This window comes from Bos mutus, chromosome 17 (assembly GCF_027580195.1).
Source record: "Bos mutus isolate GX-2022 chromosome 17, NWIPB_WYAK_1.1, whole genome shotgun sequence".
Lineage (NCBI taxonomy): Eukaryota > Metazoa > Chordata > Mammalia > Artiodactyla > Bovidae > Bos > Bos mutus.
In genome coordinates this window covers 1,918,519-1,935,460 of record NC_091633.1, presented here as the reverse complement: position 1 = coordinate 1,935,460, position 16,942 = coordinate 1,918,519, and the positions used below count along the sequence as shown (strand labels likewise).

At 55.9% G+C, this 16,942-nt stretch overlaps 1 protein-coding gene and 1 long non-coding RNA gene across 8 annotated transcripts; one reads left to right on the top strand and one right to left on the bottom strand.

The window, feature by feature from the left end:
- Window positions 1-510: 510 nt before the first annotated feature.
- LOC138991413 (uncharacterized) lies at window positions 511-6,829 on the top strand. Of its 4 annotated transcripts, none has more exons than XR_011467365.1 (4): window positions 511-709; window positions 1,424-1,793; window positions 3,729-3,847; window positions 4,016-6,829. It is a non-coding gene; the product is annotated as an uncharacterized lncRNA (long non-coding RNA). The 4 variants fall into 4 exon arrangements; XR_011467366.1 differs by having other exon boundaries at window positions 3,729-4,213; window positions 5,055-6,829; XR_011467364.1 differs by having other exon boundaries at window positions 3,729-4,213; window positions 4,634-6,829.
- Window positions 6,830-8,528: 1,699 nt separating this feature from the next.
- On the bottom strand, window positions 8,529-16,807 carry ZNF70 (zinc finger protein 70). Of its 4 annotated transcripts, none has more exons than XM_070385805.1 (2): window positions 16,389-16,807; window positions 8,529-13,333 (listed from the first exon to the last, which is right to left on the bottom strand). In XM_070385805.1, exons 1-2 carry the CDS (start codon window positions 16,409-16,411, stop codon window positions 11,926-11,928), a joined length of 1,431 nt encoding a protein of 476 aa, XP_070241906.1. In that variant the 5' UTR covers window positions 16,412-16,807; the 3' UTR covers window positions 8,529-11,925. The 4 variants fall into 4 exon arrangements, 3 of the variants coding, with proteins under 3 accessions (XP_070241906.1, XP_070241907.1, XP_070241908.1); XM_070385806.1 differs by having other exon boundaries at window positions 16,549-16,807; XM_070385807.1 differs by lacking the exon at window positions 16,389-16,807 and adding an exon at window positions 15,722-16,376.
- Between the last annotated feature and the right edge of the window lie 135 nt (window positions 16,808-16,942).

The following is a 16,942-nucleotide window of genomic DNA, read 5'->3' as shown; positions in this document are numbered from 1 at the left end:
CTTCCCGGTGCACAGGTCAGCACTTCTGGGGGGCACAGGCCCACCTGGAGCCGCAGAGTGGGGCGTCTCTGTGAGGGTCACTGCGACCTGCCGCCACCTCTGCAAAGCAGCTGGACTCACGCCCCGGGACAGGCCGAGCCCGGGCCTGCATCGCGCCCCTGCTCGGAATGTGGCCCCTGGACACTGTGCCCAGCGCACCCCCGCGGTGTCAAATGAGAACCGGGGGAGGCCCCTGACCCCGCCCCGGGCCCCCACTGCCCCTGCCTGGGGTGACGCCAGGCTCCAGCGCTCGGAGTCCCAGGGTGTCACTCGGAGGCTCCGAGTCCCTCCGTCTGGGGCCCTTCCTCCGGGTCAGCACTTCCAGCGGGGGGACAGCGACGCCTTGCGGCCACGGAGGGCACGGCCGGCCCCGGAGCCGGGCGGCAGCGCCCAGGTAGAGGGGCGGGGCGGGCAACTCGGCTGAAACCCGGACGGCTGTGCCCGCGGGGCCCCTCCAGGCTGCCTCCTCTGCTGCGGGCAGGACGCCCAGCTTCTGAGTCCTTGGGACGGAGAGGGAGACTTCTGAGTGCGCGACACAGGGAGCCAAGTCCTTCTGGTCGTGGCCTCGAAACTGCCCAGGCGACCGGGGGGAAGAGGGCTGCTCTCCCGCAGGAGGACCCGAGCGTCTCTCAACCAGAATCGGCTCCTTGGCTTCGTCTCTTAAAAAAAGGTAAAGGGAATTTTGCGCCTTGAGCCAGCTCCTGGGGAATTTACCAATCAGTTTGGGGGAAACTGGCAACTTGACCACATCGAATCTTTCAATCCATGAATATCCTGGCGCTCTCTCCCTTTAATAGGTTTAATAATTCTCAGTGAAGCTGCGTGTGGAGTTTTCCTCATAAACGAATGTCTTGGGCATCTCTGTAGATTCACGCTAGTAAACCTACACATTTGAAAGGGAAAGTGTTAGTCGCTGGGTTATGTCCGAGTCTTTGCGATCCTCTATCCATGGGATCCTCCAGGCAAGAATATTGGGTGCAAGAAATCGAGTGGGTTGCCGTCTCCATCTCCAGGAAACTTATATATTTGGGGGGGTGGATTCTATTGAAATATCGATTTACAATGTTGTGTTAATTTCTTCTGTACAGCAAAGCGACTCAAGTACATACATATATATATACTTTTTCTCAGTCTTGTCGATTATGGTTTCTCACAAGCTACTGAATATAGTTCCCGGTGCCACACAGTAGGACATTGTTGTGTATCCTTTTTATCCATCTTCTATATAACAGCTCGCTTCTGCTGATCCCAAACTCCCACTCCATCCCTACCCACCCTCTCCCCTGGGAACAAGTCTGTTCTCTACAAGCTGATATATTTTATGCAATGGTAAAATATATCCTCGTAAATGTTATTCTCTATTCATTTGCTATTCTATTCATAGACTGTGCTGTTGGAGAAGACTCTTGAGAGTCCCTTGTACTGCAAGGAGATCCAACCAGTCAGTCCTAAAGGAAATCAGTCCGGAATATTCATTGGAAGGACCGATGCTGAAGCTGAAACTCCACTACTCTGGCCACCTGATGCAAAGAACTGACTCACTGGGAAAGACCCTGATGCTGGGAAAGATTGAAGGCAGGAGGAGAAGGGGACGCCAGAGGATGAGATGGTTGGATGGCATCACCGACTCGATGGACATGAGTTTGAGTGAACTCCAGGAGTTGGTGATGGACAGGGAGGCCTGGCGTGCTGCGGTCCATGGGGTCAAAAAGAGTCGGACACAACCAAGCGACTGAACTGAACTGAGAGACCCAGTAAGTTTTTATACTTGAAATCGCACCTGGTAAATTTGCTACACTATTTTTAATAGACTATATTAATCTGTCTACATTCTGCGGGACTTGCTACACACTCAAGCACACCCTCTGTGAAGAATGACAGCTCTGTTGCTATCTTCCTGATGCTTATGTATTCCATTGCTTTCCCAGTCATTTCAAAAGCCGGTTTGGGAGGGGAGAGCTCCACTTCAGGAACAGTAGCACAAAGACGTCCACAAACACACCCCCAAGCCAAAGGGCTGAAAATTATTTTTTAAATTTATGTTTATAACAGTATTTAAATACATGTATCATATGTTTCTAATTATTTATAATATCTGAATATGTTTATAAATATATATACAATATATAGGTAAATTTATTTATATATGTGTGTTAGTCACTCTGTTGTATCCAGCTCTTTGCAACCCCATGGACTGCAACCTTCCGGGCTCTCCTCTGTCCATGGAATTCTCCAGGCAAACATGTTGGAGTTGGTTGCCATTCCCTTCTCCAGGGAATTTCCCCAAACCAGGGATCGAACCCGGTCTCCTGTACTGCAGGCAGATTCTTTACTGTCTGAGCCACCAGGAAAGCCCAAAGTTACTTCTACTTACAATTATGCTTATAATAATATATACTTGCTTATAAATACATTATAAACTATTATAAATATAACATATACTTGCTTATAATTATGCATTTATAATATAAATATATGCTTATAATTGTCTGCATGTATTTGCTTTATATATTAATTTTAAATTTATGTATCAGTTCAGTTCAGTCACTCAGTCATGTCCGACTCTTTGCGACCCCAGGAACCGCAGCACGCCAGGCCTCCCTGTCCATCACCAACTCCCAGAGTTCACTCAGACTCACGTCCATCGAGTCAGTGATGCAATCCAGCCATCTCATCCTCTGTTGTCCCCTTCTCCTCCCACCTTCAATCTTTCCCAGCATCAGGGTCTTTTCCAATGAGTCAGCTCTTCGCATTAGGTAGCCAAAGTACTGGAGTTTCAGCTTCAACATCAGTCCTTCCAATGAACACCCAGGACTGATCTCCTTTACGATGGACTGGTTGGATCTCCTTGCAGTCCAAGGGACTCTCAAGAGTCTTCTCCAACACCACAGTTCAAAAGCATCACTTCTTCGGTGCTCAGCCTTCTTCACAGTCCAACTCTCACATCCATACGTGACCACTGGAAAAACCATAGCTTGACTAGACGGACCTTTGCTGGCAAAGTAGTGTCTCTGCTTTTTAATATGCTGTCTAGGTTGGTCATAACTTTCCTTCCAAGAAGTAAGCGTCTTTTAATTTCATGGCTGCAGTCACCATCTGCAGTGATTTTGGAGCCCCAAAAAATAAAGTCTGACACTGTCTCAACTGTTTCCCCATCTATTTCCATGAAGTGATGGGACCAGATGCCATGATCTTCGTTTTCTAAATGTTGAGCTTTAAGCCAACTTTTTCGCTCTCCTCTTTCACCTTCATCAAGAGGCTTTTTAGTTCCTCTTCACTTTCTGCCATAAGGGTGGTGTCATCTGCATATCTGAGGTTATTGATATTTCTCCCGGCAATCTTGATTCCAGCTTGTGTTTCTTCCAGCCCAGCGTTTCTCATGATGTATTCTGCATATAAGTTAAATAAGCAGGGTGACAATATACAGCCTTGACGTACTCCTTTTCCTATTTGGAACCAGTCTGTTGTTCCATGTCCAGTTCTAACTGTTCCTTTTATACAGTCTATAAATAATATTTTTATATAAATATTTAAAGTCTTTCAATATATTTAAAGTGTCTGGAAATAGACCTAAGGGCATACAAAAAATGGAATATTTATTAAAGACAATCTTCTGAAATTTGGCAAGAGCAGGGACAGTCTGTCTAGAGCATCTCAATCATGACCTGTTTCCTTCCTCCCGTTCCCAGCCCAACATGAGGCACCTCCACTCCAAGCAACTGCGGAAAGAACCCAGGGCACCCTCTCCACCGAGTTCCGGGTCAAGGTCGCATCTTCTCGACATTGTCCCCAGGGGAACTGCTGAGAGGTGAGATCTCCGAGACAAGGATGGGGACATCCAAGCCGGACCCCGAGGTTTGGCCAGCGGATGTAATGCCGCGTTCTGCCGGCAGACGGTGCTAGAGGAACGCGAAACACAAAAGCGGCCATAAAGCGCCTTTGCTTTCCTGGTTTCCCTCCCTTCTATCGAGCACAGGAGCCAGTGATGATGGGCCCGTGTCTGCTCAGCAGCCCTGACGGACCAGTTCAGCAGGCACTCAGGCCCCACTCTGTCCACCAGGCGACCCCTTCTGCAGTAGACCAGCCCTGGGCTCCCACACCTTCTGACCAGTTGGGGGCCACTTCTGTGCACCAGCCCGGGCCACGCCCTCCACGCTGTCTAGCCCGGGGCCAGGTAGGTTTTTCCTGCACTCTAGGACCTGGAATCGGCCCCCTGTCCTAAGACTTCACCTGATTTTATGTGTCACCCCAGATCTCAGCACCGATGCCCCCACCTTTGGTAGGGTAGGAGGGGGTGAGGGCGGCCCCTGAGATGGTGAAACTGCGGGTCGTGATCAGTCAAATCCATTCCGCCTCCCCGCACTAATCAAGGGTGTTTTAAGACTTGAACGTCCTCCAGTCACGAAGCCAAAACAATAAAATACCCGCCCGGAGTGTTCTCTAGAAAGCCAGACTCAGCAGCGTCTAGTTGGAGCTGAGCTGTTAGGACTGGATGGACCGCTGACCCTCCCACTGGGCGTGGCCGCGTGTCCCTGGAAGCTCCGCCTCCAGCTCGCGCTGGAGGTCCTCACACCTTGTCCATCGCTTTCCCCAGGCTCCCCACTCCCCACGCCACCTGCTGCTTGGTCTTCATCCGTGAGTACCCAGCCTGTGCCCGCAGGGAGGCAGATTCCAGAGCGTTCTCTGGTTGCCTTGTGGATGAACCCGCTCTTTGATGCAAACCTGACATCTCAGTATTTTGGCCTGCTGTTTGTAGGGGGGGAAAAAATGTTCCCTAACGATAGTAAAACCATTACATGTAGCATTCAGAATCCCCTCACCGCCGAATCCCCCACAGATTGCTGACCACCCTAGTTTTGTCTTTGACTCCCTGCAATGGTGAATCTTCTAGAAAACTTTGGTCTAACCCAGGCCTCTGAAAGGACCCCAAAACAGCCCCTTTTCCCGGTCACTTCACTGCTGACCAGCAAACCTGGGCGGAGGACAGTGCTGAGATGCCTCAATACATCCTTTAGGGTCGCCCCTCCATCTGCTGAGACCGCTGCACAAGTCCACAACCAGAAGGGCAACGCTGGACACTGACCTGGGAGGGACAGCGGGCCAGAGACTGGGGGAAACCCGTGTCAGGACAGCCCACAGCTGACCCGGCTCAGGGGGACGCGATGCCTGTGGGCGCGATGCAGGCTAATAGCTCGGCCCCTGAGCCGACACGCCCCAAACGTGCCTCCCGGTAAAGGACCATCATCATCGTCACGCGAGCATCTTCTCTAATAAAATACAGCCCAATGACTGGGAACACCAGGAGGAGATCTTTCCACACTAGAGGGCGCCAGAGACCGCGGGGTCGCACCCGGGCTCCCGGGGCTGCCGCGCAGAGTCTGTCCGCCAGGGGGCGCGAGCGCTGGCCATGGGCTGGCCCTTCCGGTCAGCTGTGATGGGCAAAGAAGGGTCTAGTCCCAAGGGGACTGTGTGATGGGCTCTCGAGGTTAGGGGTGCTCCTCACCCCAGAGGGGTCAAAAAGTTAGGAGTCAAGAAACAAAGCCTTTGGTGCATGAACTAATGAGTGACCAGCAAAAAATATATATTTTAAAATAAGGTTAGATTTGAAGATTAGGCAGTATTTGGGACATACTTAGACTAAAATTATTCACTGGGCATTCTGTGTTTTATCTGCCATCCTACTCATGAGAGATGAACAAAGCAGAACTGCGAGGACTGTCTTTTTTCTTTGCTCCTTATTGTTGTATGCCTTTGTATTTATCAACCACGTTCTTTTCTTCTCAGTATTGCTTTATGTAGGAGTTGTCAGAGGTTAGCAGAATGTTCCGTGGAACTGTGAGTGGATCCGAGGACGAATTAACACAATTGGCTGTGATTATAATGACTCTTGGGAGCAGCTGTTTTTCATTTTGGACGGAGGGTGCTATCTCGGGGTCAAGGATGGGGCACCCAAACGGACACCGAGGTTTCTGTGCAGCGGGTGCCATGCCGGGCTCTGCCAGCAGATGGCGATGGAGGAACGCGCAAGGCCAACGCGGCCAGAAAGCGCTTTTCCCGCTTTCCTTCCTTTTATTGCGCACAGGGGCCAGTGGCGGTGTGAGGATGGCCCCGGGTCCGCTCAGCAGCAGCGCTGACCGACGGTCTAGTGCACGTGTGGCCCCGATCTCAGCACCGAGGCCCCCCTTTGGCAGGATAGGTGGGGGTGAGGGCGGCTCCTGAGATGGTGAAACTGCGGGTCGTGATCAGTCAAATCCATTCCGCCTGCCCGCACTAATCAAGGGTGTTCTAAGACTCGCGTGTCCTCCAATCAGGAAGCCAGAACCATAAAATACCCGCCGGGGTTGCTCTCTAGAAAGCCGGACTCAGCGGCGTCTAGTTGGAGCTGAGCTGTTAGGACTGGGTGGACCGCGGACCCTCCCACTGGGCGTGGTCGCGGGTCCCTGGAAGCTCCGCCCCCAGCTCGCGCTGCAGCGCAGAGGCGGAGCTTGGGTCCACCGCGCGGACCGCGGTCCCGCACCTTGTCCATCGCTTTCCGCAGGCTCCCCACGCCCCACGCCACCTGCTGCTTGGTCTTCATCCGTGAGCACCCAGCCCGTGCCCACAGGGAGGCAGATTCCAGAGCGTCTCTGGTCTCCCTGCCTGGTTGCCTTGTGGATGAACCCGCTCTGTGCTGCTAACCTCAGCATCTCGGTGTTTGGGTCTGCTTCTTGAAGGGGAAAGACATCAAAACTGGTCCCGTAGCAACAGTAAAACCGTTACACGTAGCGCTCACCCCTCCATCCCCCACAGATTACTGACCACCTGTTTCTCTTCGAATCCCTTCAATAAAGAATCTTGGAGGAAGCTTCCGTCTAGCCCAGGCCTCCATTTTCCAGATCCCTGGAGGGGCAGTGGGGGAAAGATTATAATTCAAACAGAAGTCCCGGGTCCATGTAGAACCCAATCACCATTCGCTACCGGGAGGAATCCAAGTAGCAGATGAGGCTGATCGTCTGGGGCGGCCTATATTGAAGGTTTCACGGGAAACTGCCTTCCAGGGACACAGCCCAGTATTTTGCCTCTGGCCCCTCGAGACTCCGGGGCTCACCTCCCCGCTCCACTCCCGTCCTCTGGGCTCTGATGGGGCTTCTCCGGGCCAGGGCCCCGCATCTGCAGACAGCCAGCAGCCCAGGGAACAGCAGGAGGCAGGTGGAGACCCCAGGCCGGCCCACCCACACTGGGTTAGACCAGAGGGGAGGGGCCAGCTGTGAGGACGCAGGCAGCTGTTCTGGGATGGCCTTGGGTGGGGGGGTAGCAAACGTGGGTGAGTCTCCAGCGCTCAGCCCCACTGGAGTCCTGGAGGCTGTGTGAGTGTGTGGCCTGTGGTGTCGGAGACACCCTGCTCAGCACCCCCAGACCACCTTCTGATTTGGTTTCCTGGTTATCAGACACTGAAGAGGGGGTCCCCCAAAAGAAAGGGGCTGCCTTTCCCCACCCCTTACCCCCCGAAGGTGGTGCATGTCCATGGCACACACATCCAGATACCTGTGATCCCAGCGAACCTCCGCGTGGCCCCAGGAGCCGCGCAAGAGGCCATTTGGTTTCCACCTGGGCTGAGGTGACTGAACCCCCTTGTCACCTCTGAGAAGTCCCGGCAGCTGTAGTGGGGGCTCCTGCCTCCCACTGAACTGTCCCCCCGACCCCGCAGCGGCCAGCTGAGCTGATCCGAGACCACTGCACCCACGGTAAGCTCCTGCCCTCGCGTCCCTCCTGCCACGGGAGTGGCCAGGGCGACCCCCTTCTTGAGGCTCTGCAGCTGTGACGGTGGCCGGCCCCCACCACAGGAGGGCCAGGGGAGAGAGGGGGCGGGTGAGGGGACCATCCTGGGACAGGCAGGACGTGGGAGAGGGTCCCCGTCTCCCACGACTGTGTGGGCTCCCTTATGCAGGCGGCCTGATCTGTGAGGTCTAGTTCTTTGCTGCATCTCGTGGTATTTGCTGAAACTTTTCTAAAATGTAATCAAGCACCACGTAGCATTCTAGCTTATGTTGAACGGCCTTTGGGAGTTAGGGTAGAAAATCAAAGGAATATTTCAAAACGCTGACAGTGTGAGAAACACCTGTGCCCTCAGTCTGCCAGGCAGGTGTGCATCCTTTAGTCCTCCAAGCCCCACGGGGCTGGGCAGTGCCATCACACCCTCCGTGTCACAGCCGAGGTCGCTGAAGCACCAGCCTGTGACGTCAGGAGTGGACTCAGGACAGAGCCTGGCACTGACCAGACCAGGAGGGGCAGGTGTGCCTGATGGTGGGTCTCTCGTCGGCCTAGACAGGGCGCTCCACACTCGGACAATAACTCACAGAGATGGGGCGGGGATGAGCATGACCTTTGGGGGTTAACCGACCCAATACATACTAAGCTGGAAATAAATCATGCCTCACTCTAAACAGCAATGTTACTCATAGGAGAACTTCTTATGTAAGAAAAATTACAGAAAGAATCAGAAAGCAAAATCCAATAATTTGCTGTTTATAAGTTACAGATATATAGCAAAAATATATACACAAATTTAAAAAATAAAATGCCGAGCTAAATAAACTCTCATGCAAATGCAAATTAAAAAAAAAAAAAAAGCAAGGGGTTTCCATTATGATGTTTGGAAAAGAGAAGTTGAAGCTAGAAGCATTAAAAGAGGCAAAGAGGGCATGCAAAGGCACAGGTTCTCAGTTCATCTCTGTTAAATAGACATCTGCTCCAAATACGGTAATCACTTGATCACGTATACCCTGTCTATCGAGATAACGGCATGACTAACAAAGCGTAAACGGCACTCATAAAACAGAATAGAAACCAAGGCAAAACAGAAACACGTCAGGGAAAAACACACAAAATCAGACCGTGGTGTGACCAGGTAAACCAGCGCTCCTAACTACCGTGGGGCCACAGGCCCTTCGAGGGCCACAGGCTTCCTCCCGGAGCAGCCCACCCGTGCACACACCCACACGGCTTTGCTGGGCGCCTGGGCCCACGACCCCGGACCCCGGCATGCTCACCGGCTGCCAGGCGTCCTCACACCTCGAAGGGAAGACAAGTTAGAGCAAGTGCGGACTGGAGCAAAATAACATAAAGACTGAGGTAACAAACCGAACTGACAGAGTGAAAACACGTTTCTTGAGAGTACACAAATGCTGTATAAAAACTGATAATATATTCAGGCTCAGAGAATGTCTATGGACACTTAAAAATCCCGACACCAGCACATAATAAGTAACAGCAATGACTGAAGCAGTCATCACTGGGGTTAGGATTAGGGTTCATTTAAAAATACTAATTTTTAATTAGTATTAAAAAATACTAATTAAAATAATAATAATGGGGTCAAAGGAAATTCCTAAGAGCAAAAAAAAAAAACAGACGTCAACAGTATAGAGCAGAAAAAGCTGTAACTACAAGAAAACAAACACAGACCAAAGTACCCACGTTTACTAGAAATGTTAAAAATTATTAATTACCTAAATAATTAATCTTAGAAATGTAAAGTGTTAATATTAAGCGACAAAAAAGATAAAGAAAAGAGCAGAATACATGTACTTTGACAAAACAATTCGATTAGTAAACAGAACCAAGAACTGGAGCTTTACGACAGTCAACAACGTCTGCTAAAAGAAGGGAAAACTAAGACAATAAAACAAAATCCAACAACGAAACTCGAGAACAATTCAAATGCTACCAGGACGGCCTCTTACAACGTCGCTGTCTGGGAGCCGAAGTCAAAGGACTTAGAACACATAAGAAAACAAGGAAAGAGCGTGAGCTGAAGACTAGGTTCCGCTCACACTTCTGAAAAAAAGCACTTGTCTGGTCTGACCACGGTTTTGTGTGAGTCTGTCAACCCTTCAGGAGAGGAGTCTTACCTGCCTTGTTACATAAATCATCAGAAAAGAAAGGGATGGGGGTGGGGGGGAGAAGGTCCGCGTTTAGAAGCTTGAGGCGAGCGTGAAGTAGCTGGGAGGCGCGGGGCTCGGTAGGCTTGCTGGGCTTGGGGGGCGACCCAGGTTGGCTGAAACCGGCGATTTACGAGTAGGAGACTCCGGAAGGGTGGTTTTAAGGAGAGTGGTGACGTGTGCAAAGTGATGCTTGGAAAAAAATAAAACAATTTGGCTGGGAGCACAGCGCGCGGAGGAGACGGCAAAGGTTGGAAGTGGATGACTGCCCTGCCCAGTAAGGACAGTCCTGGCCAAGGCTGAGGGGGTCCCGGGGGTGGGGCAAGGAGGTAGATCTTAGGGGGCCCTGTCCCCCTGCACCGAGCAGGGGTGTCAGCATTCTCTCAATTCTCACAAGTGATGGGCGATCCTCCAGGCGGGCTGCCACTCAGATGGGCACACACAGGGGCTGGTTTAGTACCCCCACGGACAGCAGAGGGGCTGCACAGAGCTGGTCTCCCCAGACCAGCAGACCTGTCCTTTCAACGTCCCCAGCTGCCAAGCCTGCTGATGGAGGAACAGCTCTGGCCTTCCCATTTTTATTCAGGACCATCCTAGCTGCCGAGCCAAGCCCCATCTGCTGAAATAACCAGCATGACCCTGACGGGCTCGTAGGACTGCGGCCGCAGACATGTAAAACTTCAAAATCAGTTCAGCCCACCTCCTCCCCGAGCAGTGCTAAGGGGCCCTGCGAGGGACAGTACCAGAGACCACCGCCAACTCCCAGGGGCCAGGGACAGACGCTTCTGGGGCAGCAGATGCCGCCCTGCCCGAGCCCATTCCCGGGCCAGGGGCAGGGGCCTTAACTGGGATGGCCACCTTCAAGCCTTGCTGGGTCACAGCGGGCAGGTCTGCACCTAGGCGATGCCAGGGGGCTGCCTGGGAGCTGGCCCCCCGCCTGCTACTGGTAGGAGGAGGAGGAGCTCTGGAAACATGGCACCCTCAGAGCCCCGCCCTGAGGATGCCCAGCTGAACTGGCCCGGGGAACCGGAAAGGGTCGCTGTAGCCCCAGGCACCACACCCAGGGCACAAGCTGGAGGGGGAGGGGCCCTGCCATCTTGGGAACAGACGGGCCTGTGTCTCCCCTGCCGGGGGGGCCGCAGCAGGAGGTGGGGTGTCACCCTGGGTCTCCGTCCTCAGTTGCCAGTTGCCAAAGCTCGTGAGTGCCCAGTCCCAGTCTGAATGGGAGCCTTGAACACACACACACACCCCCCAGGGGAATGTGGCATTCCCAACGTCCCCACCTCCTGGAGAGGGAAACGGAGCCTTGGGGCTTCCTCCAGGACACCAAGGCAGGAGGGGCCAGAGCTGGACCCTGAACCCAGCCCTTCAGACCGGAACCCCTTCATCCCTGGACAGGGCGCAGGCTGCCCAGCCACAGAACGGAGGCCCCGCAGGCGCCCCAGCCTGGACCCCGGGTCTGGCGGAGGGCTACTCCTCGTGGCAGGGTCCTGTGCCTGGCTGAGCCGGGCAGCGCCTCCACCTCCGCTGGAGGGCCTACAGCCAGGCCCGCCCTCTGCCAACCCAGGCCGAGGGCTGAGAGGCGCGGGGTCCTCGCCTGCCACCCCAAGCCCAGGAGGAGCCCTCCTGCACCCGCTCCGCCCCACCGCCGAGCGACCCTGCAGTGGCCAAGGTGACCCTCGACTTTGGACTCATCTTCCCCGGGCTGTACGGGCTGCGAGTCCGCTTCACTTCTGCAAGTGTCTGAGGTTAGAGCTCGCCGGACGTCTCCCGGGGGCTTAACCCCACTTCGTCCCTCTGACGTGTATTCGTCTGCACTTTAGAAAAAGCGAATGGAGGGCAAAACCAACCCCCCGGGGTCACAGCAGAGAACAGCCGGCCGGGATTCCGCCGTCCGGCTGGCCCCCCAGGTCCACCCGCTGGGCCGGGGGCGCCAGGGCCGGCGTGCCCTCGCCCCGGGCGGACCCTAGAGCTTGTCCGCCGCGTGGACCTTCTGGTGGCGGAGGAGGTGCGAGCTGCCCCGGAAGGCCTTGCCGCAGCGGTTGCACTCGTAGGGCCGCTCGCGCGTGTGCGTCTTGTAGTGCTCGATGAGCGCCGAGCGGTGGCGGAAGGCCTTGCCGCACTCGTTGCACACGTAGGGCTTGCGGCCCGTGTGGGTGCGCTGGTGCTGGATGAGCGCCGAGCTGTGGCGGAAGGCCTTGCCGCACTGGCCGCACTCGTAAGGCCTCTCGCCCGTGTGGGTGCGCTGGTGCTCGATGAGCGCCGAGCTCTGGCTGAAGGCCTTGCCGCACTTGTGGCACCGGTAGGGCCTCTCGCCCGTGTGCGTCTTGCGGTGCTCGATGAGGTTGGAGCTCTGGCTGAAGGCCTTGCCGCAGTCCGCGCAGGCGTACGGCTTCTTGCCCGTGTGGACGCGCTGGTGCCGCAGCAGGTGCGAGCGGTGGCAGAAGGCCTTCCCGCACAGCTCGCAGGCGTGCGGCCTCTGCAGCGAGTGGATCTTGCGGTGCTGGCTCAGGCCCGAGCTCTGGTTGAAGGCCTTGCCGCACTCCTGGCACGCGTAGGGCTTCTCCCCGGTGTGGATGCGCTCGTGCTTGCGCAGGCTGGAGCTGCGGCTGAAGTCCTTGCCGCACTCGCGGCAGGCGTACGGCCGCCTCCCGCTGTGCGTCTTCGCGTGCTGCGCCAGGGCCGAGCTCTGCCGGAAGGCCTTGCCGCACTCGCCGCACTCGTACGGCTTCTCCCCGGTGTGGATGGCCTGGTGCCGGAGCAGGTGCGAGCTCTGGCTGAAGGCCTTGCCGCACTCGCCGCACTCATACGGCTTCTCCCCGGTGTGAATCACCAGGTGCCGGAGCAGGTGCGAGCTCTGGCTGAAGGCCTTGCCGCACTCCCGACACGCGTAGGGCTTGGCGGGCTGCGCGGTCCTGGGCGGCCCCTGCAGCCCCAAGTCACCCCTGCCCACCGCCTCCCTGGCAGGCGCATCGGCGGCTTCCCCGCTGCCCGTGATCCGGTAGGCAGTCGGGTCTGATTTCTGGAGGAAGGTCGGGCCGAACAGCTCATCGTCCTGGGCCCTGTCTCCCGGGGGGATGCTCTGAGGCGGAACGGGGCTGGAGCACAGATCGAAGTCCCCCCGGTAATCGTCCTGCTCCCCGCCTTGCTCCCCGAGAGGGATCTCCTTGTAGATGACGGCCATCTGCTCCAGAGCCCTCCCCTGAAGAAAGGGGGCCCCCAGGTCCTCCTCCGCGAACAGGTCGGCCTGCATGTCCAGCCCGCCGGCAAACACGAAAGCCTCACCCAGCTTGGCGGCCGGGGGGATCTCCACAGAGGGGCCCGTCATCCCAGCGGCTGGGTCTGTCTGGGACACACACAGCTGCTCTCGGATTCTGAAAAGAAAACAAGAGACACTGTCACGTCAGCAGGTCAAGCAGCGAGGAGCCGGACCCCAAAGCAGATGGAACCAAGGACACAACCTTGCCCTCGAAGACGGTCCTGGGTGAGTCAGAGACAAGCCAGAGACTCCCCAGAAACAAGCGCAAGGCGGACGCTGGTGTCCAGACCCTAAAGGCTCAGGGCACCGGAAAGCGGGGCGAGGACATCAAGGGGATCCAGACCCTAAAGGCTCAGGGCACCGGAAAGATGGGCGAGGACATCAAGGGGATCCAGACCCTAAAGGCTCAGGGCACCGGAAAGCGGGGCGAGGACATCAGGGGAGCCATTCTGGAAGAGGGGCGGAGTCCGGCCCCGGAGGGTGCTGGGGCTGGGGTCTTGCTGGGAGAGGGCATCTGTTTGCCTCCTGTGCTCGGTGGGCGGCACCCCTCCAGCCCGGAGCCCCAGCCGGAACCCAGGAGTCAGATCTTCCCAACACCCGCCCCATCCACGTCCTGAGGGCCCACTGACGGGGTCTCTGCCTCTCTCCAGGCTGACTCCCGATGGATGCCCATCTCCAGCTCCCCCCCCACACATCTGTTCTCTACGTGGACACCAGGGTCAAACACCTAAACCCGGTCCTGATGGCAGCGTCCCCCTTCTCAGGAGCCTGCAGCAGCCCACGCCCTCCATGGCCGGCCCTGCGGCCCTGTCCCCGGCCTCTGCTTCCACACACCCTCGTGCTTCCAGCTCCACAACTTGTATGAGCCGCTCTTTCCTCCGCCTGACTGGTCCCCTCACCACTGGCTTCTCACGTGGCCACATGCTCATTTTTCCAGACTCAGTCCAAATGCCTCCTCTTCTCTGCACCCTCAGACCCGGACAATCTCGGGCACGTGGCCCCAGTGGCCACAGATGCGGGACACGCATCCATCACAGCACTGGGCACTCGAAGGGCAGGCGTCCTGGCAGGACCCCCCGAAGCACTGCCTGTGAACTCCCCGAGGGCAGGTCCAGGGCTCCTCTGAAGTGGAAGCCCCATCTCCCAGCACAGCCGCTCCGTCTCTACACGCACACACCCACTGAATAAATAAATGACTCAAGGGAGGAAAAGCCACTTGCTTTTGTGTCAGTACTGCTTGCCACACTTTTATTTTTTGCCAAAGAACTTTGTATTCAATCAAGTCAATTATCTCTGAGCCAAAGTTTTTCCAGTAGTCATGTACGGATGTGGGCGTTGGATCATAAAGAAGGCTGAGTGCCGAAGAACTGATGCTTTTGAACTGTGGTGTTGAAGACTCTTGAGAGTCCCTTGGACTGCAAGGAGATCAAGTCACTCAATCCTAAAAGAAATCAACCCTGAATATTCATTGGAAGGACTGATAATGAAGCTGAAGCTCCAATACTTGGCCACCTGAGTCAAAGAGCTGACTCATTGGAAAAGACCCTGATGCTGGGAAAGACTGAGGTCAAAAGGAGAAGGGGACGACAGAGGACGAGATGGTTGGACGGCATCAGCAACTCAATGGACAGGAGTTTGAGCAAGCTCCGGGAGATGGTGAAGGCAGAAGGCCTGGTGTGCTGCAGTCCATGGGGTCGGAGAGTTGGACACGACTGAGCGACTGAACAACAATCTAGGAGATATAAACAAACACAAGAGACCAAAGCAGAGCTGCTCGGGTGGAAGGGGGTGTTCCACAGGGACAAGCAAGGAGGGGGGAACACCCCCACTCAGCCCCCCAACCCCACTGTGGGAGCCCCAAGGGAGCCCCGCAGGACCCCATTCAGAAACCGTGCAAGCTCCAAGGAGACTCTTGAGGTACCATAATGGTGACAACTCGAGGTTATTGAGCATCTGCCGCGTGCAAGGCACTACTAGGCCTTCTACAAGCCCGTCTCATTTACTCCTCAGGACTCCATACAAAGGCACGCTTCCCCAAACACAGAAGTTCAAAGAGGAATGGCCTCAAGAAGACACGGGAAATTCATCAGGATAGTCACGGCGGAACTCATTCCCAGTTGAATCTTTTTACTGAAATGTTTACTGGAGTCTAGCTGACTTACAATGTTGTGTTTGGGGTTTTTAAGTTGTACTTGATCTTTAATTGGAGGGTAATTACATACCATGTTGCTTTCTGCCGTACACCCACATGAATCACCCATAGGCACACGCACGTCCCCTCCCTCTTAAGCCTCCCTCCCACCCCTCTAGGCTGTCACAGAGCAAGGGTTGTTTTGTTTTCAGTGAATTTTCAGCCAGGTGTGAAAAAAAGCACAGAACTGCAGTATCCTCAAGCGTCTAAGCTCACTCCCATTCCTCACAACCCCCATCTCCACTGCTCCCCCTCCTCAAACTTCCCACCCCATTTCCTCCCTGGCCCACCCCTTCCCCGTTAAGCTTAGACCTTCTCTACTCAGGCCTTCTCCAGCGGGTCCACCGATGGGCATCACTCCAACCAGCTCTCTGACCAGCCTCAGGTTCCTCACCTTCCTGCCCTGCTGCAACCGCCCACGAACTACCCGCCTCCCCCGCCAGCTCCTCCTAAGATGCTGAACGTCGCCAAGGAAAATCATAGGCCTTGTGGCTGGCACGGAGACAGATTTCGAGTTTCCAGTTTCGGCTGGCGCTTCAGCTCCAGTGTCCAGTGACCTCCTTGCAGCGGGCCAAGCCCTCTCTTCTGGGTCCTCACTTCCCGCACCCCCCCTCCAATTCTGGCAGGCACCCCAAGACCTCCTTCTCGAAAAACCCTCCGTTTCAGAGACTGCAAATGGGCAGCCTGGAGACCCTGTCACAGACGCCTTGTGCCTGGCTCTCAAAGAGTCGGGCTTTTCCTTATTGTTTGACTCAGCTGCCACAGTATTTAAAACTCTAGGTTTTCTAGCGAAGAGCTGGAAGATGTGACAATAAGGGGCCCAGCCTTCGCTCACTCACGGGGCAGGGGGCGGCTGCTGGATAACCAACCTCAAGCCTCGTTTCATTCCCTTGGTTTCTGAAAGCTCCTCTCCCCACTAATTTTCCCGCCCCGCTGACCCCTCTTTCTCAGGATCTGGGCAGTTGTGACCTCCACCCACCTGCTAAATCCTGGTTTTTCCATTCCCCCTAGGTGCCAGCTACCCGCTAAAGTCTCCGCCGTGTTGAAAAAGTTGGCGACGCTTTTATCTGTGCCCAGCAATGTTTTCACCGATGCTTTGGGGCTGAAATGTCCTAGGTCTGGAACCCCGTGCTTCCCACCTCTCTCGGGCCTTCCCGGCTCCTCCGGCCTCTGTCACTCTGTCCTCCGGGGCTCCCAGGGCCTGGGCACCGGGCCGGCCCCCGGGGCCCGTCCTCCGGGCTGGAGGCTCACGAGCGGCCGCGGCCCCGCACCTGCTCCCAGCGCCGGGGGCCGCCCACACCTGCGCCCCCAGAGGGACAGGTGGCCGCTCTCCCGGGCGGGGCGGGGCCGCAGCTCAGCGCCTCCAGCCCCGCGGCCGTGGCCTCGCTCGCTGGCGGCTGCTGACGCGAAGCCCGCGGCCCCGCCCCCGCCCGCGGCACTTCCGCGGCCGCTCTAGGCCGCGCGGAGGCCCGCGTCTCGCTGGTCCCGCCGCCTGCACGCCAGGCCCCTGGATGCTGGACTCCGGGGGGGGCG